Source organism: Gouania willdenowi, chromosome 7 (genome assembly GCF_900634775.1).
Source record: "Gouania willdenowi chromosome 7, fGouWil2.1, whole genome shotgun sequence".
In the NCBI taxonomy this organism is placed as follows: Eukaryota; Metazoa; Chordata; class Actinopteri; order Blenniiformes; family Gobiesocidae; genus Gouania; species Gouania willdenowi.
This window is the reverse complement of record NC_041050.1, coordinates 3,788,555-3,814,026: the sequence shown is the minus strand read 5'-3', so window position 1 is coordinate 3,814,026 and position 25,472 is coordinate 3,788,555. Positions and strand designations below refer to the sequence as shown.

Below are 25,472 nucleotides of genomic sequence, written 5' to 3'. Positions count from 1 at the left end.
AATGACATAGAACATGCTGTTTTACATGAGTTTGTCTCAAATGAAAGAAAAATTAGCTAAATATGAGGAAAATGAGCAAAATGTTTAGAATATGTCAGCTATGAAACAGTGACTAAGTTTTTACATCCCATAGAAGTTATGTTTTTAAATAAATAAAATAAATGTACATTCACTCTGTTGTGTGTTTTTATTTTTTATGCATGTTATTCAAACACCTTGGACACTTTGGAATACTTCAACATTAAAAATGTGATTTTGTGTTTTTTTAGTGATGGACGGATGAGAACATACACAAAAAACAAAAATACACACACATGACTAGAAATTACATTTCCCAATGCCACAAACACTTTATATTACGCTTTGCATGTAGCATTATTACAATGATTGTATCAGTAATATTTAAAAACAGAGAATCAGGGATAGTAGTCAATCTGCGGCGTGGTGACTGACGTCACTCCGCTGTGAGCACCGGAAAAGGGCCGTTTGTTCAGTCCGTGATGATGGAGCTCCGATCGGCCCGATGCAGAGGATGATGCCCGACACCTCCAGCGCTTTGAGGCTCATTAAAACGGCCTGAATCACGATGTGACAGCGGGACATGAGTCGGAAGGTTGTTGTAGCCTAGCTGTAGCTGTTAGCTCAGCAGCAGCAGCAGCAGCAGGACCGGAGCTCCGACCGGAGCCTCGCAGCTGGTCAGCCGCATCACAGCGCACTGAGCCCGGCGTGAGGATGAGGAGGAGGAGGCCCTAGGTGGTGGATCATCAGAGACAGGTACAGAGGAGATAAATCATACAACATAACAATGAAAAAATGTTATGCAATTAAAAAAAAAAAAAAAAGTCAATAGCTTATGTCAAACTCAAGGCCCGGGGGCCAAATCCGGCCCCTTGGGGCATCGAATTCGGCCCACAGGAGAAGTAAAAATGACAGAGAAAACATGAATCAGTGTGTAAATGCAACTCGTGGTATGGCTGGGCGAAATCGACCAAATCTCGATATTCTTTCTCAAAATTGCGATGTACGATATAAATCTTCATAATTTTAATTCAAATTAAATCTGACCAGAAGAACAACTCAGGGTTACATTTATTGATGAAAAATGCCACACAGGCACATTTTTTTTAATTAACAAACAGCTGCACAATATGTGCCACTTTTGGCTTTTTCTCCTCTAAGGGACAGCACGTATGAGTGAGTTTTGTAGTGTGGCTTGTTTAAAGGAAGGTCAGGGTTAGCACACACTTCATTTCATTTTGTTTATTTTTTTAGCGCACATTAAGAAAAGCTACATTTACGGTGCAAGGAGGGAACAAAGCCCAAACGGCTTGTATGAGAGCTCCGCCCCTTTCTATAAACACAAACAATTTAAAATAAAAGTCAACAAACGAACAAACACTTGACACAAAATGCACAATTAAACTTTACTATATGAGGACAACTAATATAGAAAACAAAGTTCACAAAAATGTATATCAAAAGACAAGTGAAAATATTGAACAAAATATTAATTGAAGATTAAAAAAACTAAAAAACTTAAAACATATATACATACACATGCAAATACACACATACATATTACACGTGGATCGTAATCATGTAGTAAAGTGAGAGGGGGCATGAAGTAACTAGGTGTAATGTAGGAGAATTCATTATTATTATTATTTTTAACTATTGCTATCATAATTTTTTTTTCATTGTGAGATACACTACTGTTGTGTTCATGTTCGAAATAAAATTAAATCAAACAACACTTAATGACAGCTTAATAACAAAAACCTTTATGACACTTTATTCATGCTAATGACGTAATGACAGCATAATGTTAGCTTTACTTATAAAACTTCATGAAAAGTATTACCAAATTTTGTAACAATTTCAATTTGCTTATCCCATTTTCCTACATTATTATTACATAGTAAAATCATAATTTTCCATTTTTTTCCATTTTGAATGTTTTATTCCTGTACCGTAACCGTAACAACCATTATAAAGAGGATGGACATGCTTTGATGTTTCACACTTTAAATCCTTAATCCCATATTTGTTGTTGATGGTTTCAGTCATGGCGTCCCAGCTCCAGACCTTCTCCTCTCCTTCCGTTTCTTCCACGGCCTACTGTCGCTCAAAGAGGCTCAAAGTGGAGAACTCGGTCTGGGATTCATCCAATCAGCATGGAGAGTGTAGCTACTACGAGCAGAGCCCCGCCCACTCTGCTGCACCCTCCACCTCTGGTACCAGCTTCAGCACGGTGGCCTACGGCTCCACCCGCCCACCGATGGCCGGTTCACGTGAACAGGCGGTGGTGCGGGCGGCCGACAGCACGGGGAGCCTCCGTGGACCGCCCTCCTCGTCTTCGTCATCTTCCTCCTCTAGCCGTCGCATCAAGGACGCAGAGTCGTCGTCGCAGCCGTGCAACCTTCACCAGAAGCCGTTGAGCCTGAAGAGGAAGAGCGAGGAGGTGGACAGCAGCGACAGCGTCCAGATCCTGGAGGAACTGTCCGCCCCCGTGGTCTCCAACCGCACAGGTGGAGGGGGCGGGACCACCACGGCTCAGTCCATAGCGCACTCCGCCTCCACCGCCAAGAGCACCAACTCCCACAGTGAGGGCGACTACCAACTGGTGCAGCACGAGATCCTCTGCTCCATGTCCAACAGCTACGAGGTGTTGGAGTTCCTGGGGCGGGGAACCTTCGGTCAGGTGGCAAAGTGCTGGAAACGTGGCACCAATGAGATAGTGGCCATTAAAATACTCAAGAACCATCCATCTTATGCTCGACAGGGCCAAATAGAGGTCAGTAGGTCACATAAGTCAGTCGTACATCACATTGGTCAGTAGGTCACATACTATAGCCTTAAGTCAGAAAAAAAAATCAAAAATGTTTAAATTTTTATGCCTTACTATAGCCTTACCTCAGAAAAAAAATTCCACAATTTTTTATTTTAGGCCCGAGCGCCACGAGCTGGCGAAGGGCATCTTGCTCTCATATAGTGGCCACCCTACGAGGGAAGGGGCGGAGCCTATTCAAACGCACCGTGCCCGTCAGTGACCAGGGACCCTTCTTATGTCGTAGGCATGCCCTCGCGCTTTCCGAAAATGTATAGTTCATGGTACTCAAAAAGGGGGAAACATTGTTATTGTGCTCGAATATCTTTCTTTCTTTCTTTCTTTCTTTCCCGGTGTCGGAACCAACTCACCAACTTTTCACCCACTAAACCATCATGTAGAGTCACAATCATTCAAACAAAATTAAATTGTGAGCATCTCTAATTTTTGGCTATTTCCGATTTTAAAAATGCAAAAAACTGACGCGCCAGCATCCCCAAGTACGCCAAAAATGCATTACGAGATAGGAATTGCCAAAAAAAATGCATTAATCGTAGAAAAAAATACACAGGAAGTCCAGAATCTTGAGTTGAAAATTGCAAAATTGCTATTTTTGCTCACGTTGTATTTTAACACATTTCTCCTAGGGCGTTTCACTGACAGGGTTCGCTGGAGATCATCTAGAGAAGTGGGACAAGTTTGCAGGGCGGAGCCGTGAAATTTGGCCAACAATGACAAAATATTCCATTTTTGGAGAATGCTCTCATTTGCACATATGAACTCAAATTTCCATCAAATGTGAATCAGTTGTTAAACCCCCGGCCCTAAACCAGCTCAACGTGGAAAAACGGGCATTAGCGCTCCCTACAGAGTGAAGAGAATTTAATATGAGACAAATGTTTTAGCGTTTCACTGATGGGCTCAAAGTTGCTGGAGATCATCTAGAGAAGTGGGACATCAAAAGACAGCCATAAATTTTTGAACTTCCATTTTGACCAAAACCTATTGAAAATTTAGCTGTGATTTTTGTTTTTTGTCATTTTTTGTGCCTTACTGCTTTCTTAACCCTGTTTAAGTATGTGCATGATATTTGCAGTAGTTTTTAGGGAATATTACTGGTCGTAACTCAGTTTGTTTGAAATTTGTGAAAAATTTGTCTCACGATAGCTTTACTTTTGATTTTGGGTGATTTGTAATTATTGTCGTCTTTCTTAGCCTTGTTTAAGTATGTGCATTATATTTTCAGTAGTTTTTAGGGTTTTTTAATTTTTGAAAATCCTTACTATAGCCTTACCTCCAAGTTGGGGTGATTTTTTTTTATTTTTTTAGCCTTACTGCTTTCTTAGTCCAGTTTATGTATGTGCATGATATTTGCAGTAGTTTTTAGGGTCTATTGATGGTCCTAACTCAATTTTTTTTTTTTTTTGAAATTTTTGAAAAATATGCCTTACTATAGCCTTACCTCCAATTTTGGGTGATTTGGGATTTTTGTCGTTTTTTGAGCCTTACTGCTTCCTTAGCCCTGTTTTAGTATGTGGATGATAATTGCAGTTGTTTTTAGGGTCTAATGATGGTCCTAACTCAATTTGTTTTTTTTTTTTTGAAATTTTTGAAAAATATGCCTTACCTCCAATTTTGGGTGATTTTTTTTTTTTTTTTTTTTTTCTATTTTTGTGCCTTACTGCTTTTTTGGACCTGTTTAAGTATGTGCATTATATTTGCAGTAGTTTTTAGAGTCTAATGATGGTCTTAACTCAATTTTTAAAAATTTTTTTTGAAATTTTTGAAAAATATGCCTTACCTCCAATTTTGGGTGATTTGGGATTTTTGTCGTTTTTTCAGCCTTACTGCTTCCTTAGCCCTGTATGTGGATGATATTTGCAGTTGTTTTTAGGGTCTAATGATGGTCCTAACTCAATTTTTTTTTTTTTTTTTTTTAATTTTTGAAAAATATGCCTTACTATAGCCTTACCTCCAATTTTGGGTGATTTGGGATTTTTGTCGTTTTTTCAGCCTTACTGCTTCCTTAGCCTTGTTTAAGTATGTGCATGATATTTGCAGTAGTTTTTAGGGTCTAATGATGGTCTTAACTCAATTTTTAAAAATTTTTTTTGAAATTTTTGAAAAATATGCCTTACCTCCAATTTTGGGTGATTTGGGATTTTTGTCGTTTTTTCAGCCTTACTGCTTCCTTAGCCCTGTTTAAGTATGTGGATGATATTTGCAGTTGTTTTTAGGGTCTAATGATGGTCCTAACTCAATTTTTTTTTTTTTTTTAATTTTTGAAAAATATGCCTTACTATAGCCTTACCTCCAATTTTGGGTGATTTGGGATTTTTGTCATTTTTTTAGCCTTACTGCTTCCTTAGACCTGTTTAAGTATGTGCATGATATTTGCAGTAGTTTTAAGAGTCTAATGATGGTCTTAACTCAATAATTTATTTTTTTTTTTTTTAATTTTTGAAAAATATGCCTTACTATAGCCTTACCTCCAATTTTGGGTGATTTGGGATTTTTTTCGTTTTTTTTAGCCTTACTGCTTCCTTAGCCCTGTTTTAGTATGTGGATGATATTTGCAGTTGTTTTTAGGGTCTAATGATGGTCCTAACTCAATTTTTTTTTTTTTTTTAATTTTTGAAAAATATGCCTTACTATAGCCTTACCTCCAATTTTGGGTGATTTGGGATTTTTGTCGTTTTTTTTAGCCTTACTGCTTCCTTAGCCCTGTTTTAGTATGTGGATGATAATTGCAGTTGTTTTTAGGGTCTAATGATGGTCCTAACTCAATTTTTTTTTTTTTTTTTTGAAATTTTTGAAAAATATGCCTTACCTCCAATTTTGGGTGATTTTTTTTTTTTTTTTTTTCCATTTTTGTGCCTTACTGCTTTTTTGGACCTGTTTAAGTATGTGCATTATATTTGCAGTAGTTTTTAGAGTCTAATGATGGTCTTAACTCAATTTTTAAATTTTTTTTTTTGAAATTTTTGAAAAATATCCCTTACTATAGCCTTACCTCCAATTTTGGGTGATTTGAGATTTTTGTCGTTTTTTCAGCCTTACTGCTTCCTTAGCCTTGTTTAAGTATGTGCATGATATTTGCAGTAGTTTTTAGGGTCTAATGATGGTCTTAACTCAATTTTTAAATTTTTTTTTTGAAGTTTTTGAAAAATATGCCTTACTGTAGCCTTACCTCCAATTTTGGGTGATTTATTTATTTATTTTTTTTCCATTTTTGTGCCTTACTGCTTTTTTGGACCTGTTTAAGTATGTGCATGATATTTTCAGTAGTTTTTAGAGTCTAATGATGGTCTTAACTCAATTTTTAAATTTTTTTTTTTTGAAATTTTTGAAAAATATGCCTTACCTCCAATTTTGGGTGATTTGGGATTTTTGTCGTTTTTTCAGCCTTACTGCTTCCTTAGCCCCGTTTAAGTATGTGGATGATATTTGCAGTTGTTTTTAGGGTCTAATGATGGTCCTAACTCAATTTTTTTTTTTTTTTTTGAAATTTTTGAAAAATATGCCTTAGTATAGCCTTACCTCCAATTTTGGGTGATTCGGGATTTTTGTCGTTTTTTTAGCCTTACTGCTCTCTTAGACCTGTTTAAGTATGTGCATTATATTTGCAGTAGTTTTAAGAGTCTAATGATGGTCTTAACTCAATAATTAATTTTTTTTTTTTTTTTTAATTTTTGAAAAAATATGCCTTACTATAGCCTTACCTCCAATTTTGGGTGATTTGGGATTTTTGTCATTTTTTTAGCCTTACTGCTTCCTTAGACCTGTTTAAGTATGTGGATGATATTTGCAGTAGTTTTAAGAGTCTAATGATGGTCTTAACTCAATTTTTAAAAATTTTTTTTTGAAATTTTTGAAAAATATGCCTTACTATAGCCTTACCTCCAATTTTGGGTGATTTGGGATTTTTGTCGTTTTTTCAGCCTTACTGCTTCCTTAGCCTTGTTTAAGTATGTGCATGATATTTGCAGTAGTTTTTAGGGTCTAATGATGGTCTTAACTCAATTTTTAAAAAAATCTTTTGAAGTTTTTGAAAAATATGCCTTACTGTAGCCTTACCTCCAATTTTGGGTGATTTATTTATTTATTTTTTTTCCATTTTTGTGCCTTACTGCTTTTTTGGACCTGTTTAAGTATGTGCATGATATTTTCAGTAGTTTTTAGAGTCTAATGATGGTCTTAACTCAATTTTTAAATTTTTTTTTTTTGAAATTTTTGAAAAATATGCCTTACCTCCAATTTTGGGTGATTTGGGATTTTTGTCGTTTTTTTTAGCCTTACTGCTTCCTTAGACCTGTTTAAGTATGTGGATGATATTTGCAGTTGTTTTTAGGGTCTAATGATGGTCCTAACTCAATTTTTTTTTTTTTTTTTTGAAATTTTTGAAAAATATGCCTTAGTATAGCCTTACCTCCAATTTTGGGTGATTCGGGATTTTTGTCGTTTTTTTAGCCTTACTGCTTCCTTAGACCTGTTTAAGTATGTGCATGATATTTGCAGTAGTTTTAAGAGTCTAATGATGGTCTTAACTCAATAATTTATTTATTTTTTTTTTGAAATTTTTGAAAAATATGCCTTACCTCCAATTTTGGGTGATTTTTTTTTTTTTTTTTTCATTTTTGTGCCTTACTGCTTTTTTTTTTTTTTTTTTTAGCCCTGTTTAAGTATGTGTATTGTATTTGCAATAGTTTTTAGGGTCTAATGATGGTCCTAACTCATTTTTTTTTTTTTTTTTTAATTTTTGAAAATGATGCCTTACTATAGCCTTAAGTCACAAAAAGTATCCAAAATGTTTCCATTTTTATGCCTTATCTCAGAGGCTACAGTAAGGCATAGTTTCTGAGCATTACATGGTCAGGCCCCTCAATATATCTCAGACTTGTTGTGCCTCTACACTTTAGGGCGAAGCCTTTGGTCTTCAGGTCAGGGTCTTTTAAAGATCCCAAAAACTAAATTAAAACCAGAGGAGACCTGGCGTTCCAGGCTGTGGCCCCCAGACTCTGGAATGACCTGCACCAGTCTCTCCAGGAGCTCAACTGTGTGGTCACTTTTAAAAAACTGTTGAAGACTACACTTTACAGAAAAGCTTTCAGTTAACTGGGTTTTAAACGCTTTTTTTTTTCTTTTATGATGTATATGAACCCATGTTTTATTCTATTTTGATGTTGCACTTGTATTTTCACCACAGCTCTGTACCGCACTTTGTGATTTTATCTGCAAAAAGCACTTTATAAATAAATGACAAGAATTCTCAGTGGTCTCCCATTCAAGCATTAACCAGGCCTGGCTCTGCTTAGCTTCTTAAATCTGATGAGATCAGCCAATGACATGCAGGTATGGCCACATGGATTTACTTTGGACATATTTCCATTATATGCCTTACCTCAGAAAAAAAAATTCCAACATTTTCGATTTTTATGCCTTGCTTTAGGCTTATCTCACAAAAAAAAAAATCTGCATTCTTTCTCCATTTTTATGCCTTACCTCCGATTTTGGGTGATTTGGGATTTTTGTCGTTTTTTTTTTTAGCCTTATTGCATTCTTAGCCCTGTTTAAGTGTGTGCATTATATTTGCAGTAGTTTTTAGGGTCTACTTATGGTCTTAACTCAATTTTTTTGAAATTTTTGAAAATGATGCCTTACCTCAGAAAAAGAAATCCAAAATGTTTCCATCTTGATGCTTTACTACAGTCTTATCTCAGAGGTCTCCCATCCAAGCATTACCCAGGCCTGACCCTGCTTAGCTTCTTAAATCTGACAAGATCAGCCAATGACAGGCAGGTATGACCACATGGGTTTACTTGGAAATTTTTTCCATTTTTATGCCTTACCTCAGAAAAGAAATTCATTTTCGCCTTACTCAATTTTTTTTGAGTAAGGCATCTTGGAAAAGAAATTCCGTAATGTTTCCAATTTATGCCTTACCTCCGTTTAATAATAGTCAACTCAATTTTTATTTTTTGAAATTTTTGAAAATGATGCCTTACCTCTGTTTTAGATTTTCATAATTTTTTGTGCCTTACTGCTTTCTTAGCCCATTTTAACTATGTGCATTATATTTGCAGTAGTTTTTAGGGTCTAATTTTTTTTGGGGGGAAAACAATGCCTTTTCTCAGAAAAAAAATCCAAAATGTTTCTAATTTTTTATGCTTTACTTCAGATGACTTCTCAGTGGTCTCCCATCCAATTATAGACCAGGCCTTGCCTTGCTTAGCTTCTTAAATCTAACAAGATCAGCCAATGACATGCAGGTATGGCTAAATGGAATTACCTTGAAAATGTTTTAATTTTTATGTCTTACCTCAGAAAAAAACAATCATTTTTTCCCCATTTTTTATGCCTTACTCAATTTTTTTGAGTAAGGCATCTTGGAAAAAAATTCCATAATGTTTCCATTGGTCTTAACTCAATTTTTTTTTTTTTGAAATTTTCAAAAAAAAAACTTTATTTTGGGTGATTTTAGTTTTTTGTAATTTTTTGTGCCTTACTGCTTTTTTAGCCCTGTTTAAGTATGTGCATTATATTTGCAGTAGTTTTTATGGTCTAATGATGGTCCTAACTCAATTTTTTTTTTTTTTTTAATTTTCAAAAAAAATGCCTTACTTTTTATTTTGGGTGATTTTAGTTTTTTGTCATTTTTTGTGCCTTACTGCTTTCTAAGCCCTGTTTAAGTATGTGCATTATATTTGCAGTAGTTTTTAGGGTCTAATGATGGTCCTAACTCAATTTTTTTTTTGTTGAAATTTTCAAAAAAAATGCCTTGCTATAGCCTTACTTTTTATTTTCAGCTATTTTAGTTTTTTGTCATTTTTTGTACCTTACTGCTTTCTTAGCCCTGTTTAAGCATGTGCATTATATTTGCAGTAGTTTTAATGGTCTAATGATGGTCCTAACTCAATTTTTTTTTTTTTTTTAATTTTCAAAAAAAATGCCTTGCTATAGCCTTACTTTTTATTTTCAGCTATTTTAGTTTTTTGTAATTTTTTGTACCTTACTGCTTTCTTAGCCCTGTTTAAGTATGTGCATTATATTTGCAGTAGTTTTTAGGGTCTAATGATGGTCCTTACTCAATTTTTTTTTTTTTTGAAATTTTCAAAAAAAAATGCCTTGCTATAGCCTTACTTTTTATTTTCAGCTATTTTAGTTTTTTGTCATTTTTTGTACCTTACTGCTTTCTTAGCCCTGTTTAAGCATGTACATTATATTTGCAGTAGTTTTTATGGTCTAATGATGGTCCTAACTCAATTTTTTTTTTTTTTGAAATTTTCAAAAAAAATGCCTTGCTATAGCCTTACTTTTTATTTTGGGTGATTTTAGTTTTTTGTCATTTTTTGTGCCTTACTGCTTTTTTAGCCCTGTTTAAGTATGTGCATTATATTTGCAGTAGTTTTTATGGTCTAATGATGGTCCTAACTCAATTTTTTTTTTTTTGAAATTTTCAAAAAAAATGCCTTACTTTTTATTTTGGGTGATTTTAGTTTTTTGTCATTTTTTGTGCCTTACTGCTTTCTTAGCCCTGTTTAAGTATGTGCATTATATTTGCAGTAGTTTTTATGGTCTAATGATGGTCCTAACTCAATTTTTTTTTTTTTGAAATTTTCAAAAAAAATGCCTTGCTATAGCCTTACTTTTTATTTTCAGCTGTTTTAGTTTTTTGTAATTTTTTGTACCTTACTGCTTTCTTAGCCTTGTTTAAGTATGTGCATTATATTTGCAGTAGTTTTTATGGTCTAATGATGGTCCTAACTCAATTTTTTTTTTTTTTTAATTTTCAAAAAAAATGCCTTGTTATAGCCTTACTTTTTATTTTGGGTGATTTTAGTTTTTTGTCATTTTTTGTGCCTTACTGCTTTTTTAGCCCTGTTTAAGTATGTGCATTATATTTGCAGTAGTTTTTATGGTCTAATGATGGTCCTAACTCAATTTTTTTTTTTTTTGAAATTTTCAAAAAAAATGCCTTGCTATAGCCTTACTTTTTATTTTCAGCTGTTTTAGTTTTTTGTAATTTTTTGTACCTTACTGCTTTCTTAGCCTTGTTTAAGTATGTGCATTATATTTGCAGTAGTTTTTATGGTCTAATGATGGTCCTAACTCAATTTTTTTTTTTTTGAAATTTTCAAAAAAAATGCCTTACTTTTTATTTTGGGTGATTTTAGTTTTTTGTCATTTTTTGTGCCTTACTGCTTTCTTAGCCCTGTTTAAGTATGTGCATTATATTTGCAGTAGTTTTTAGGGTCTAATGATGGTCCTAACTCAATTTTTTTTTTGTTGAAATTTTCAAAAAAAATGCCTTGCTATAGCCTTACTTTTTATTTTCAGCTATTTTAGTTTTTTGTCATTTTTTGTACCTTACTGCTTTCTTAGCCCTGTTTAAGCATGTGCATTATATTTGCAGTAGTTTTTATGGTCTAATGATGGTCCTAACTCAATTTTTTTTTTTTTTGAAATTTTCAAAAAAAATGCCTTGCTATAGCCTTACTTTTTATTTTCAGCTATTTTAGTTTTTTGTAATTTTTTGTGCCTTACTGCTTTTTTAGCCCTGTTTAAGTATGTGCATTATATTTGCAGTAGTTTTTATGGTCTAATGATGGTCCTAACTCAATTTTTTTTTTTTTGAAATTTTCAAAAAAAATGCCTTGCTATAGCCTTACTTTTTATTTTGGGTGATTTTAGTTTTTTGTCATTTTTTGTGCCTTACTGCTTTTTTAGCCCTGTTTAAGTATGTGCATTATATTTGCAGTAGTTTTTATGGTCTAATGATGGTCCTAACTCAATTTTTTTTTTTTTTGAAATTTTCAAAAAAAATGCCTTACTTTTTATTTTGGGTGATTTTAGTTTTTTGTCATTTTTTGTGCCTTACTGCTTTCTTAGCCCTGTTTAAGTATGTGCATTATATTTGCAGTAGTTTTTAGGGTCTAATGATGGTCCTTACTCAATTTTTTTTTTTTTTTGAAATTTTCAAAAAAAATGCCTTGCTATAGCCTTACTTTTTATTTTCAGCTATTTTAGTTTTTTGTCATTTTTTGTGCCTTACTGCTTTTTTTTAGCCCTGTTTAAGTATGTGCATTATATTTGCAGTAGTTTTTAGGGTTTAATGATGGTCCTAACTCAATTTTTTTTTTTTTTAATTTTCAAAAAAAATGCCTTGTTATAGCCTTACTTTTTATTTTGGGTGATTTTAGTTTTTTGTCATTTTTTGTGCCTTACTGCTTTTTTAGCCCTGTTTAAGTATGTGCATTATATTTGCAGTAGTTTTTATGGTCTAATGATGGTCCTAACTCAATTTTTTTTTTTTTTGAAATTTTCAAAAAAAATGCCTTGCTATAGCCTTACTTTTTATTTTCAGCTGTTTTAGTTTTTTGTAATTTTTTGTACCTTACTGCTTTCTTAGCCTTGTTTAAGTATGTGCATTATATTTGCAGTAGTTTTTATGGTCTAATGATGGTCCTAACTCAATTTTTTTTTTTTTGAAATTTTCAAAAAAAATGCCTTGCTATAGCCTTACTTTTTATTTTCAGCTATTTTAGTTTTTTGTCATTTTTTGTACCTTACTGCTTTCTTAGCCCTGTTTAAGCATGTTCATTATATTTGCAGTAGTTTTTATGGTCTAATGATGGTCCTAACTCAATTTTTTTTTTTTTTTAAATTTTCAAAAAAAATGCCTTGCTATAGCCTTACTTTTTATTTTCAGCTATTTTAGTTTTTTGTAATTTTTTGTACCTTACTGCTTTCTTAGCCCTGTTTAAGTATGTGCATTATATTTGCAGTAGTTTTTATGGTCTAATGATGGTCCTAACTCAATTTTTTTTTTTTTTGAAATTTTCAAAAAAAATGCCTTACTTTTTATTTTGGGTGATTTTAGTTTTTTGTCATTTTTTTTGCCTTACTGCTTTCTTAGCCCTGTTTAAGTATGTGCATTATATTTGCAGTAGTTTTTAGGGTCTAATGATGGTCCTAACTCAATTTTTTTTTTTTTGAAATTTTCAAAAAAAATGCCTTGCTATAGCCTTACTTTTTATTTTCAGCTATTTTAGTTTTTTGTCATTTTTTGTACCTTACTGCTTTCTTAGCCCTGTTTAAGTATGTGCATTATATTTGCAGTAGTTTTTATGGTCTAATGATGGTCCTTACTCAATTTTTTTTTTTTTTTGAAATTTTCAAAAAAAATGCCTTGCAAGAGCCTTACTTTTTATTTTGGGTGATTTTAGTTTTTTGTCATTTTTTGTGCCTTACTGCTTTCTTAGCCCTGTTTAAGTATGTGCATTATATTTGCAGTAGTTTTTATGATCTAATGATGGTCCTTACTCAATTTTTTTTTTTTTTGAAATTTTCCAAAAAAATGCCTTGCAAGAGCCTTACTTTTTATTTTGGGTGATTTTAGTTTTTTTTCATTTTTTGTGCCTTACTGCTTTCTTAGCCCGGTTTAAGTATGTGCATTATATTTGCAGTAGTTTTTAGGGTCTAATGATGGTCCTAACTCAATTTTTTTTTTTTTAATTTTCAAAAATATGCCTTACTTTTTATTTTGGGTGATTTTAGTTTTTTGTCATTTTTGTGCCTTACTGCTTTCTTAGCCCTGTTTAAGTATGTGCATTATATTTGCAGTAGTTTTTAGGGTCTAATGATGGTCCTAACTCAATTTTTTTTTTTGTTTGAAATTTTCCAAAAAAATGCCTTGCTATAGCCTTACTTTTTATTTTCAGCTATTTTAGTTTTTTGTCATTTTTTGTACCTTACTGCTTTCTTAGCCCTGTTTAAGCATGTGCATTATATTTGCAGTAGTTTTTATGGTCTAATGATGGTCCTAACTCAATTTTTTTTTTTTTTGAAATTTTCAAAAAAAAATGCCTTGCTATAGCCTTACTTTTTATTTTCAGCTATTTTAGTTTTTTGTCATTTTTTGTACCTTACTGCTTTCTTAGCCCTGTTTAAGCATGTGCATTATATTTGCAGTAGTTTTTATGGTCTAATGGGTCCTTACTCAATTTTTTTTTTTTTTGAAATTTTCAAAAAAAAATGCCTTGCTATAGCCTTACTTTTTATTTTCAGCTATTTTAGTTTTTTGTCATTTTTTGTACCTTACTGCTTTCTTAGCCCTGTTTAAGTATGTGCATTATATTTGCAGTACTTTTTAGGGTCTAATGATGGTCTTAACTCATTTTATTTTTAAATAAATAACAAAAATTGCCTTACCTCCGATTTTGGGTGATTTTTTTTTTATTTTTGTACCTTACTGCTTTCTTAGACCTGTTTAAGTATATGGATGATATTTTCAGTAGTTTTTAGAGTCTAATGATGGTCTTAACTCAATAAATTTTTTTTTTTTTCTTTTTGAAATTTTTGAAAAAAATGCCTTATTATAGCCTTACTTTCGATTTTGGGTGATTTGGGATTTGTGTCGTTTTTTTAGCCTTATTGCTTTCTTAGTCCTGTTTAAGTTTGTGCATGATATTTGCCGTAGTTTTTAGGGTATAATAATGGTCTTAACTAATTTTTTTTTTTTTTTTTTGAAATTTTGGAAAAATATGCCTTACCTCCAATTTTGGGTGATTTGGGATTTTTGTCATTTTTTTTAGCCTTACTGCTTTCTCAGCCCAGTTTATGTATGTGCATGATATTTGCAGTAGTTTTAAAAAACTAAATTTTTTTAAAATAAAAAAACAAAAATTGCCTTACCTCTGACTTTGGGTGATTTTTTTTTTTTTTTTTTTTTGTGTACCTTACTGCTTTCTTAGCCTTGTTTAAGTATGTGCATGATATTTGCAGTAGTTTTTAGGGTCTAATGATGGTCCTAACTCAATTTTTTTTTTTTTTGAAAAAATATGCCTTAGCCTTACCTCCAATTTTGGGTGATTTGGAATTTTTGTCGTTTTTTTAGCCTTACTGCTTTCTTAGCCCCGTTTAAGTATGTGCATGATATTTTCAGTAGTTTTTAGGGATTATTAATGGTCGTAACTCAATGTGTTTGAAATTTGTAAAAAATGTATCTTACTATAGCCTTACTTTTGATTTTGGATGATTTTAGTTTTTTTTTCATTTTTGTGCCTTACTGCTTTTTTAGCCCTGTTTAAGTATGTGCATGATATTTGCAGTAGTTTTTAGTGTCTAATGATGGTCTTAACTCAATTTTAAATTTTTTTTTTTTGAATTTTTTGAAAAATATGCCTTACCTTCAAGTTTGGGTGATTTTTTTTTTTTTTTTTTTTTTCCATTTTTGCGCCTTATTGCTTTTTTATACCTGTTTAAGTATGTGCATTATATTTGCAGTAGTTTTTAGAGTCTAATGATGGTCTTAACTCAATTTTTTTTTTTTTTTTGAAATTTTGGAAAAATATGCCTTACTACAGCCTTACCTCCGATTTTGGGTGATTGGGATTTTTGTCGCTTTTTTAGCCTTACTGCTTTCTTAGCCCAGTTTAAGTATGTGCATGATATTTGCAGTAGTTTTTAGAGTCTCATGATGGTCTTAACTAATTTTTTTCTTTTTTTTGAAATTTTAGAAAAAAAATTAGATCTTGGGTGTTTTGGGATTTTTGTCATTTTTTGAGCCTTACTGCTTTCATAGCCCTGTTTAAGTATGTGCATTATATTTGCAGTAGTTTTAGGGTCTAACGATGGTCCTAACTCAATTTTTGTTTTTTTTAATTTTTGAAAAATATGCCTTATTATAGCCTTATTTTCGATTTTGGGTGATTTTTGAGTTTTGTCGTTTTTTTGCTTTACTGCTTTCTTAGCCCATTTGAAGTATGCATATTATATTTACAGTCGTTTTTAGGATCTAATGATTGTTTTAACGCAACTTTTTAAATTTTTTTTTCATTAATATGTATATTTTGGGTGATTTTTCGATCTTTATGCTTGTTTTTAGGCTTTTCCATTTTGATGCCTTACTATAGCCTTATCCTTGAAAACTTTCATGCCTTATTATAGTCTCATCTCAGAAAGAAACATGAGTGATGTCATTTCTTCTCTCTCTCTCCTCAGGTGAGCATCCTCAGCAGGCTGAGCACAGAAAACGCTGACGAGTTCAACTTTGTGCGCTCGTACGAGTGTTTCCAGCACAAGAACCACACGTGCCTGGTGTTTGAGATGCTGGAGCAGAACTTGTACGACTTCCTGAAGCACAGTAAGTTCAGCCCGTTGCTGCTGAAGTGCATCAGGCCCATCCTGCAGCAGGTGGCCACCGCCCTCATGAAGCTGAAGAGCCTGGGTCTGATCCACGCTGACCTCAAGCCTGAGAACATCATGCTGGTGGACCCGTCCAGGCAGCCCTACAGGGTGAAGGTCATTGATTTTGGCTCAGCCAGCCACGTGTCTAAAGCTGTTTGCTCCACTTACCTACAGTCACGATATTACAGGTGAGAACCCAGCATTAGCATTAAACTAGATGTTCTCTGATTGGATCTCTGTCATTGCAGAGGTGTGAAGAATACTGATGTCAGGGTTGGGCTCAATAATAATTAATTACAATCATGGTGTAAATATAATTAACTGTAACTATAACTGTAATTGAGTTCAGATAATTGACTTTGTAATTGTAATTGCCATGAAAATTCTATAAAAATCGTCAATTATAATTAAACGCAAATTACAGTTCTATGTACAGTTCTACACATACAGTATGGAGTTAACAATTATTAAAATATGTTCCATATCAAGCTTTATTACAATTTAAAATATATATATAAATCTAGGGGTACACTGACATGAAAAAGGCTCAGACGTCCACACCATAAATATTAAAACCTATATTTTTATTGATTAGGAAGCCTAAAAACAAGGTAACCAATAGATAGGAAATAAATGAGATGATAGATAATTGTTTTTAGTGTGTTTTACAGCTGATTTAGGACCCGTTAGCATTAGAGATGCTAACAGAAAGCTAACACAAGAAGGTTAACTTTTATTAGGTTATTTATTCCAGGCTCAATTATTGTGATTAATTGTAATTGTAATTGACATTCTAAGGATAAAAAAAATATTTTTTATTTAATTGTAATTGGGGAAAATGCTGGCCACTGTAATTGAATTATAATTGAACATTGATAATTGAAAATGTAATTGTAACTGAGAAATGTAATTGACCCCAACCCTGACTGATGTATCCTACTAAGTAGAGCTCAAATGTGTTAGAATTTAAAATAAAGCTAATTTCTCTTTAATAAAACTATGAGTAAAAATACTTCATTTATGTATGAAAATAAAAGTATTTCTGTTCAGAAATTGTCAATTAAAATGACAAGTGTACTATCAATATTTGGTATAAAAATACAAGGTAAAATGGTTATATTCGGGTTATAAAAGTACACGTAGTTTTCTGTTTGGTCAATGGTCTGGTCATTTAGTTTTTTATAGTTTCACAATGTTACCTGCATTATTTATATATTTATATACTGTATATCCATCCTTTATTCATACACAAGGCATATTGAGTTGCCTTGTGTATGAAATGCTCTATACAAATACATTTGCCTTACCTTTATATTTATTATTATTATTATTATTATTATTATTATATTTATTATTACATAGTGTTTCTGGTTTGTTTTTTGTTCACACCATCCACCAAGTTAAATTCCTTGTAATGTTTTTCAACTGTACTTGGTGAATAAAACTTTTTTTGATTCAAATGTTCATTGATCATTTTAAATAAAAAAAATAAAAACAATTTACTAAGTAACGGTTAGGTGTACTTAAGCACAAATAAAATAACTGATTTAGAAATATACTGAAAAAATACCCATAAAAACAACTGAATTACAGTAACGTGAGTACATGTAATCCATTACGTTCTCCTCTGTTGGACTTTTCTGTGGTTCCAGAGCTCCAGAGATCATCCTGGGCCTTCCGTTCTGTGAGGCTATCGACATGTGGTCTCTAGGGTGCGTCATTGCAGAGCTTTTCCTGGGGTGGCCACTTTATCCTGGTGCCTCTGAATATGACCAGGTCATCTTTTTTATGACTGTATAAACAACTGCTAAGCTAAAATGAACAACTACTGATGCATTTTTTTCCTCTTTCTTTTAGATTCGTTACATTTCTCAGACCCAGGGCCTCCCAGCAGAATACCTGCTCAGTGCGGGAACCAAAACCAGCCGCTTCTTCAACAGAGGCCCAGATTCCAGCTATCCACTGTGGAAACTCAAAGTAGGAAACACTGCAGCTCACACTAAGACAGGGAGGGGCCACAACATGGTCAATATCTCAATAACATCTCAGCGTTTAAAATAGCGACAAATCTGAAGATTAATACAGGGAACATTAAAGAGTTTAGTCTGTTTTTATTGTTTTGTATATTTTCTCAGATTTTGAATGTTTTTGTGTTGTTATGTGCATTTTTTTTCATTATTTTGTGTGTTTATGGACTCATTCTGTGTATTTATGTTGTCGCTTTGTATATACAGTATTCTTTCATCTTTCTATTTTTGTTATGTACAGTATGTTTTGAGTATGTTTTGCATATCTATATTGTTGATTTAATTGTTCTGCTATTTTTGTGTATAAATGTAGTTGTTTGAAGAAAATTTGTGTCCTCTAGTGCAATTCGTCTTGAGTTATGTTATGTATTTTTGGTGTTTTTTGTTTTTCTGTCATTTGGGGAAATGATTGTCAATTGGTGTGTTTATATTATTTCATGTGCTCTTGTTTCTCTTTAGTTTTTTTTTTTTATGGTTGGTTTGTGTATTTCTCCATCATATTGTGTAATTTTGTAGACATTTTGTGTGTTTTTGTAGTCATTTTCTATGGTTTTCTGCATTTTTGAAGTTATTTTCTGTGTTATGTTGACTTTTTATCTTCTTTTCGACTTCTTAGATTACAATTTTTGTGCCTTCTGATGCTGAGGTGCATTCATTGCATTTATAAGATGAGATATACTTTATTTGTCCCACAACGGGGAAATTTGCATTGCAGTTACATCCTGTCCAAGAAACGTGAAAAGACAATCACATAACATGAGAGGACAGGAGCGAGAGCACTGTTGGTCGCCACAAGGGCGGCGCCCTGTATCTTAGATGAGAAGTGGAAAAACATGAGATAAGAAGAGGGGGAAAAGGCAGGTCCCAAACTGTGCCACTTTAGGAGAAAAAACTCCTTGGCACACACAGAAGTTAATGAAAACACAATTACAACAACATTTTGAGGACATAGCAAGTATGGAACATTGCCATTGTAACTCATTAGTTGAGAAGTTTATAAGGGAGTTTAGAAATCATATTTCTCTATCCTTTTCAAATGCATATTCAGTGTCTCATGTTCAAATGTTTTGCTTTATTTTTTATTCTTTTTTGTTTACATATTTGAAATAAACATTTCAATCAATCATTGAATCATTCTGTGAATGTTCTTTAGACTCCTGCAGAGCACGAGGCAGAGATGGGCATCAAGTCCAAAGAGGCCAGAAAATACATCTTTAACTGTTTGGATGACATGATGCAGGTGGGGCTCTGGTTTAATTGTTGAAGCTAACATGCTAACAGATGCTAATGATGCCTTTCTGCAGGTGAACATGACCAACCTGGAGGGAACAGACATCCTGGCTGAGAAGGCTGACAGGCGGGAGTTCATAGACCTGCTGAAGAAGATGCTGACGCTGGACGCAGATAAAAGGATCACCCCCATGAAGACCCTGAACCACCCGTTTGTTACCATGACACACCTGCTGCACTTTCCTCACAGCTCTCAGTAAAACCATGAAGCCTCTTTTACTTCCGATGTTCACATGTAGCAAAGATTCTTAGTCCTGATGGAACGTTTTCCTCCTCAGTGTGAAGTCCTGCTTCCAGAACATGGATATATGCAAACGCAGATGCAGCGCCTTTGAAAATGGGAAGAACTTGTTTGCGAGCAACAACAACGCTCCCAGTGCAGCCACTAACCTCACAGTCACCTTCAGCAGCCAGTTAAACCAGCACAATCAAGTGAGGACGCACCCATTGCATTCACTTCAAAAACACAATATACAACACAAATGCACAAAATTACTTGTAAAACACAAATAATGAGTACAAACACAATAAATATATATACAGTATATACTAAATGGATCAAAAATACACAAAATAAGAGAAAAATAAACAAAATGCCAAAAAAAATATCCAAAATGACTCCAAAAGCACATAAATGACAAGAAAAATATACTAATTAAATAAAAAACACAAAACAATAAATGCACATAAAATTAGAGAACATTATGCAAAATGAGTACAAAAACACAGAAACCCATAATTTGTTCCTGTATAAATGCTCAGAAGTCATTACTCCAAATGCTGACATCAATGTTGATAATGTGACGTACACACATACATATATTCACAATGTCACACGTTTTTGCACATTTGGGACAAAAACAAGCAAGTTAAATGTTTGATTATTATTATATCTGTGTTGCGACGCGTCCGTTTTCCAAGCTTGCAAAGGAATTGGACTTTTACCCAAAAAACCTATTATTATAAACTATCAAAGCAGTATATTATATGTATTATATGTGATGTCCATTATTTTATGTCCTTGATGTGTTTCAGATGAGCTCCACTGGAGGTCAGTCCCTATCCCTCAGCAGTAACGTTCCACTACTCAACTACCAGCCGGGCCTCTACCAGCAGGCCACCATCAACATCCCTGGTCTGACCCAGCAGGGCGTTCCTCTGCAGAGCCGCCCCACGCAGCTCTGCACGCAGACAGAACCCTTCCAACAGACGCTCATCGTTTGTCCTCCAACCATCCAGGGTGAGAATAAACACTTTACACTCACTGATCATGGTCTGACATTGTGTCTGTTTCATTTTCTTTTTCCATTTAGATTGAACTGGCTATTAAACTGCCTGACATTATACCAAACATACTAAATTCACCTATTGTTATTAATTTTATTTTCATATGCTTCAGATTACTGTTACGCTAAAATCATGTGAGATTACGCAACAAAAAATCTATAGCCTAAGGTCTATCTTTGGTTCAAATGTAGATCAGTACTTTTGAAGTAATCCTGCCAACAGACAAACGCCAGTAAAATGATTCAGTCCCTGATTCCACATTTACTAATATGTGTTTATGGACCTTTCTGTACAAAGTTTAATCTACTTCTTTTCTTGTCCAGGTCTTCAAACCTCCAATAAGCCACCGGGTTACCCAGTAAGAATGGACAACTCTGTACCTTTGGTTTCTCAGAACCAGTCCTCCCAGTCCCTTCACATCCAGCCCAGCATGCTGACACAGGTACCAACCGTAGACGTCACTCTACGCTCACCACTCTGACTCAATGTTTCTCTATAGCAGGGCTGGCCTGCAGGAACGCAGCAGATCCTCATTCCCTCCACGTGGCAGCAGATGCCCAGTATGGCCATTCACAACACGGGCCAAGCTGTGGTTCCAGAGTCGACCCTAACTACCCAGGTCCCTGACGGACAGCAGCACGCGTCGGGCTGGAGGTAGGTGTGCACTAGTCTGTCAGGATTACAAAGGTGAACGTTTGACAGAATCCCTAAGAAAACGACTGCTCCTGCTCTCCAAAGGGGTCGTCATGGCAACCAGTACGACAACGTCAGCCTGCAAGACTCAAGTGTTGGACGTCCCATTGCAGGAGCAGCTCATCAGAGACCCCAGCAGGGCAAGAGAGGGAAGGGTCGACATGCTGAGAGTAGAGCCAGGTACACGCACGCACATAGGACTAAGCTAACACACACGCTGTGTTTCCATTACAGTTTTTCACAAAAATAAAAGATATATTTCTAAAGTTTTGACTAGGAAAACACAAAGTGACAACAAATATTCCCAAAATAAAGATTACAGACTTCAAAAATATACAAAATAATGACAAAAAAAAATACAAAATGGTTTCCAAAACACACCAATTGTTAATTAAAAAACACAAAAAACTCAAAAAATGCACAAAGATATAAAAGATGCACAAAATGACTCATGAAACATACAAAACAACAACAAAGACACATTAAACAATCACTTAAACACACAAAATAACTCCCAAAACACAGAAAAGGACAAAATGTCAATAAAAGTACACAAAATGACAAACAGGTATCATGTCCTAATAATGACAGCGCAATGTCAGCCTTTTGTATAAAACTTGAACTGCTCTTTCTTTTTTCCTCACGTCTCTTTATTCTATGTTTAATCTAATGTGTGTTCCTCTCTGTGCTCCAGGCCGGTGTCCTTGGTCCGTCCCACCACCGTGGTCCACAACCCTTCGTTTGCTGGTGACCAGTCTCAGCCAATCATCATCTCTGACACACCGAGCCCTGCAGTCAGCATCATCACCATCCACAGCGACTCAGAGGACGAGGGAGACACTAAGTGGTGAGATCACGTCACTTCCTGTTCTGTTCTAACTCAGAACGTTTCACTTCACGTCTTTTGACCTTCAGCTCTGGAACGAGTCAGAGGACCAATGTGATCAGCTGTGTGACGGTGCACGACTCCCAGGACTCGGATTCGTCCAATAGCAGCCCCCTGGGCCCCAAAGGCTCCGCCCAGACGTGCAAGTCGCTGGCCGTGGTCACGCCGTCAGTGAAGAACCAATCAGGAGAGAGTTCAGCCAACAAGTCTGTAGCAGTGCCAGGTGTGTGTGACGCACATGTATCCAATACTTTATGATACACAACAGACACGTGTGGCTCTTGGTTTAAGTTAGTGTGGCCCCCAAAAGTCTAAATGCAAGAAGTTTAAAGGACCATGAAAACCAGCACAAAATAACTCCAAAAACACACAAAACAGCAGACACATTAAACACCAATTAAATGCACAAAATCTATCTATAAAGCAAGGAATCTCTGTGGTTCAGGTACAAACAGAGCTGAGACTTTCAACATGGCTGCTGCTTGGTTTAAAATTGTTTCAAAAACACACTAATTGGCAACACAAATATACCAAAAAGTGTCAATAAAAGTACAGAAAATGACAAAAACAAAAAGATTTTAAAGATACACAAAATGACAGCAAAAACACATAAAACAGCTACTTAAACACACAAAATAGCTATAAAATGACCAAAAAATTCACAGATCAAGAACATAACTCCAAAAATGCACAAAGAAACACAAAATGACACATGAAACATACAAAATCACAACAAAGACACATTAAGCAACCACTTCAACACACAAAATAACAATGTAGAAAAGGACTCCAAAGAAGCACAAGATTACATTAAATGACCTAAAAAAATGGACAAGAACACACAAGATACTAACAAAAGCACTTCCTGTTCAGATGTTGGAAAGAAGAAGTCTGTGGTTCAGTGTTTGGGTGAATGTGGAGAAACGACCTCAGATCGTCATCACTGCAGCGTCTCCAGCAAACCTCAGCCTCTCAACCTCAGTCAGGTATTGATGAGTCCTTTGATTTTTATACACACATTTAGATTATCTAAAAAATTATATTAAGAATATATCATTTTATTGATTTTAGTATTTTAAATCTGTAAATATAAAACAGGAGTGTCAGAACTATTTGGTGAGACAAAGATAAGAAAATGTTATTCTAACATTTATAACATTTTTTAATTACCATATAGATATACCGTACGTTTGTGTTTATTCTACACAGTAGTCTTTCATTTCTACATTTATCTTATATACATGTATTTTGTTACTTTACATTACGACCACTGTTATCTTAAAATAATTTTTTTGCTGCTCAATAGAACCCAAACTGGTTGAGAAATGGCCCTCATTAGACGTTTGAAGGTGTGCTGTGGTATCTTCTTTATAATTGTTTCTGCTTAGTGAATGTAGTGTATAAAGTGTTTGCCTTCTTCAGGTTCAGCTGTCTGTGACATCATCCAGCCATGATCCGACAGTGGGCGGAGCTTCCTTCAGGCAGCAGCCCCCCTACCCCCCCTCTGTCTCCTCCTCCTCCTATCGCCTCAATGACAGCACCCTCTTAAGCTCCGCCCCCAGCCTCTACGCTTACCCAGCGTCGGCCGCCCTGGCCTCAGTGTCCCAGGCCGTGGATCAGATGCAGGGGGGCAGCGCGTACCCCTCCCTGGCCCTGCTGGAGAAGAACAGCCTGGTCCTGGGGGGCTGCCCAGTGGGACAGTACGGAAACCAGTCACAATCACTGGGAGCCCCTCCTTTCCATCGCTCCAGTGCTGCTTACCAGAGAAAACCAAACCAGTATCCCTACCTGTAAGATCACTGGTTTAGATGTTAATCACCTTCTAATGCAGGAGTTCTGAACCATGTTGTTGCGAGACACTGGGAGGGGGTCGCCAGATGCCTTCAAGAAACAAAATATTTATTTTTTAAACTTAATTTGACCCTGTTTTTGCTTATTTTTAACAAACTTGCCATATTTTAACCTATTTTCAGCAATGTTTTTTGCCATTTTTTTGTTTCTTTTAATGTATTTTTGTTACATTACTCCCATTTCTGACATGTCATCATATTTCAATGCCTTTAACATATTTTTCCCCCACTTTCAAGATATTTTCAGCACTTAAACCCTTTTGCAACCTAATGTTGCTTATGTTGACCCATTTTTGTCACTTAATCTCTTCACTTTTATTCATGCTTATTTTTCCTAATTTAACCATATTCACGATTTGTTATACTATTATTTTCCAGTTTCAACTAATTGTTTCTACTTTTTAAATTACATTACCCTTCCTCTCCTTATTTCTGCCACTTTTAAACCAATATTGACATTTTGAACTCTTTTTCTGTTTTTTTCTGCAAAATTTATCCACTTTCAAGACATTTTGGCACTAATGTCACATATGTTGACCCATTGTCAATTTTAACTGCTTTTCACCATATTTCATGCTTATTTAACCACATTTACAAATTGTCATGCCCATTTTTTGCCCGTTTAAACCAATTGTTTCTACTTTTTTCTGCCACTATTAAGGTAATATTGACACTTTGAAACCTTTTTACAACTTTTTGTGTTTGTAAAATCCCATTTCACCACCTTTTCCACCATTTTTGGTCACTTTTAACCCATTTTATTTCTGATTAAAACAAGGATTTACATCTCTATGACTATACACTATGGGCTCAAAACTTCCTGGATAACAGTGGATATTATTCAGATAAATAAATAAACGTGGTTATCACGGATATGTAACAATGGACCATCATTTCTGCTTCTTGGATGGGCCCCAAAATGTTCTCCCAGTGGGGTCCCCGGTCTCTAGAACCTTTATTTTGAAGGTGGCGGGCTGCAAAGGTTGAAAACCACTGCTTTAATGTATTCCACACAAATCAATGAAAAGGAAAACCTTCCTATTTACTGTACACACAGTGTGGCAAGTATTCTGGTTATCTCAAAAAAATGTAAACTTAAATTTCTGACAATTTAATTTGAAAAGACTTGGTGCGTGGAGAAGGTCTGTTACATGTGAGCAACCGTTCTGCTAGAGCTAGACCATATAGACCCAAAAATCATCTGTTATTAGAAAAACTGTGTCAGTCATTGCTGTAAAAAAAAAAAAAAAAAAAAAGCCAAACAGGCAATTTTATTAGCTGCACAATGTTGCTGCACTTTATGCTTTTTCTTTCATTAGGGACAGCACATGTGAGTTAATTCCACTTGTTACTGATGTGTGATGGTTCAAATCCAGACTCTCCCAAAAACTAACGTGTTGAGTTTTTTTCTTTCCTTTTTAAAT

At 34.5% G+C, this 25,472-nt stretch overlaps 1 protein-coding gene across 2 annotated transcripts; it reads left to right on the top strand.

Annotated features, from left to right (window-relative positions):
• The first annotated feature begins 465 nt into the window (after positions 1–465).
• hipk1a (homeodomain interacting protein kinase 1a) lies at positions 466–24,172 on the top strand. 2 transcript variants are annotated; one of them, XM_028452286.1, is made up of 16 exons: positions 466–774; positions 2,064–2,794; positions 15,830–16,203; positions 17,668–17,791; positions 17,873–17,992; positions 19,196–19,282; positions 19,347–19,528; positions 19,611–19,764; positions 20,368–20,572; positions 20,943–21,061; positions 21,122–21,273; positions 21,358–21,492; positions 22,007–22,159; positions 22,228–22,421; positions 23,072–23,184; positions 23,621–24,172. In XM_028452286.1, exons 2-16 carry the CDS (start codon positions 2,066–2,068, stop codon positions 23,990–23,992), a joined length of 3,213 nt encoding a protein of 1,070 aa, XP_028308087.1. In that variant the 5' UTR covers positions 466–774; positions 2,064–2,065; the 3' UTR covers positions 23,993–24,172. The 2 variants fall into 2 exon arrangements, with proteins under 2 accessions (XP_028308087.1, XP_028308086.1); XM_028452285.1 differs by having other exon boundaries at positions 21,119–21,273.
• The last annotated feature ends 1,300 nt before the right edge of the window (positions 24,173–25,472 follow it).

What these genes read in the sequence shown, in the direction of transcription:
- hipk1a (XM_028452285.1), top strand. Translation starts at nt 2,066, where the DNA reads ATGGCGTCCCAGCTCCAGACCTTCTCCTCTCCTTCCGTTTCTTCCACG. An exon ending in AGTTAAACCAGCACAATCAA is followed by an intron (nt 19,765 to 20,367) that starts GTGAGGACGCAC and finishes GATGTGTTTCAG; the next exon opens with ATGAGCTCCACTGGAGGTCA. An exon ending in AGCCTCTCAACCTCAGTCAG is followed by an intron (nt 23,185 to 23,620) that starts GTATTGATGAGT and finishes TGCCTTCTTCAG; the next exon opens with GTTCAGCTGTCTGTGACATC.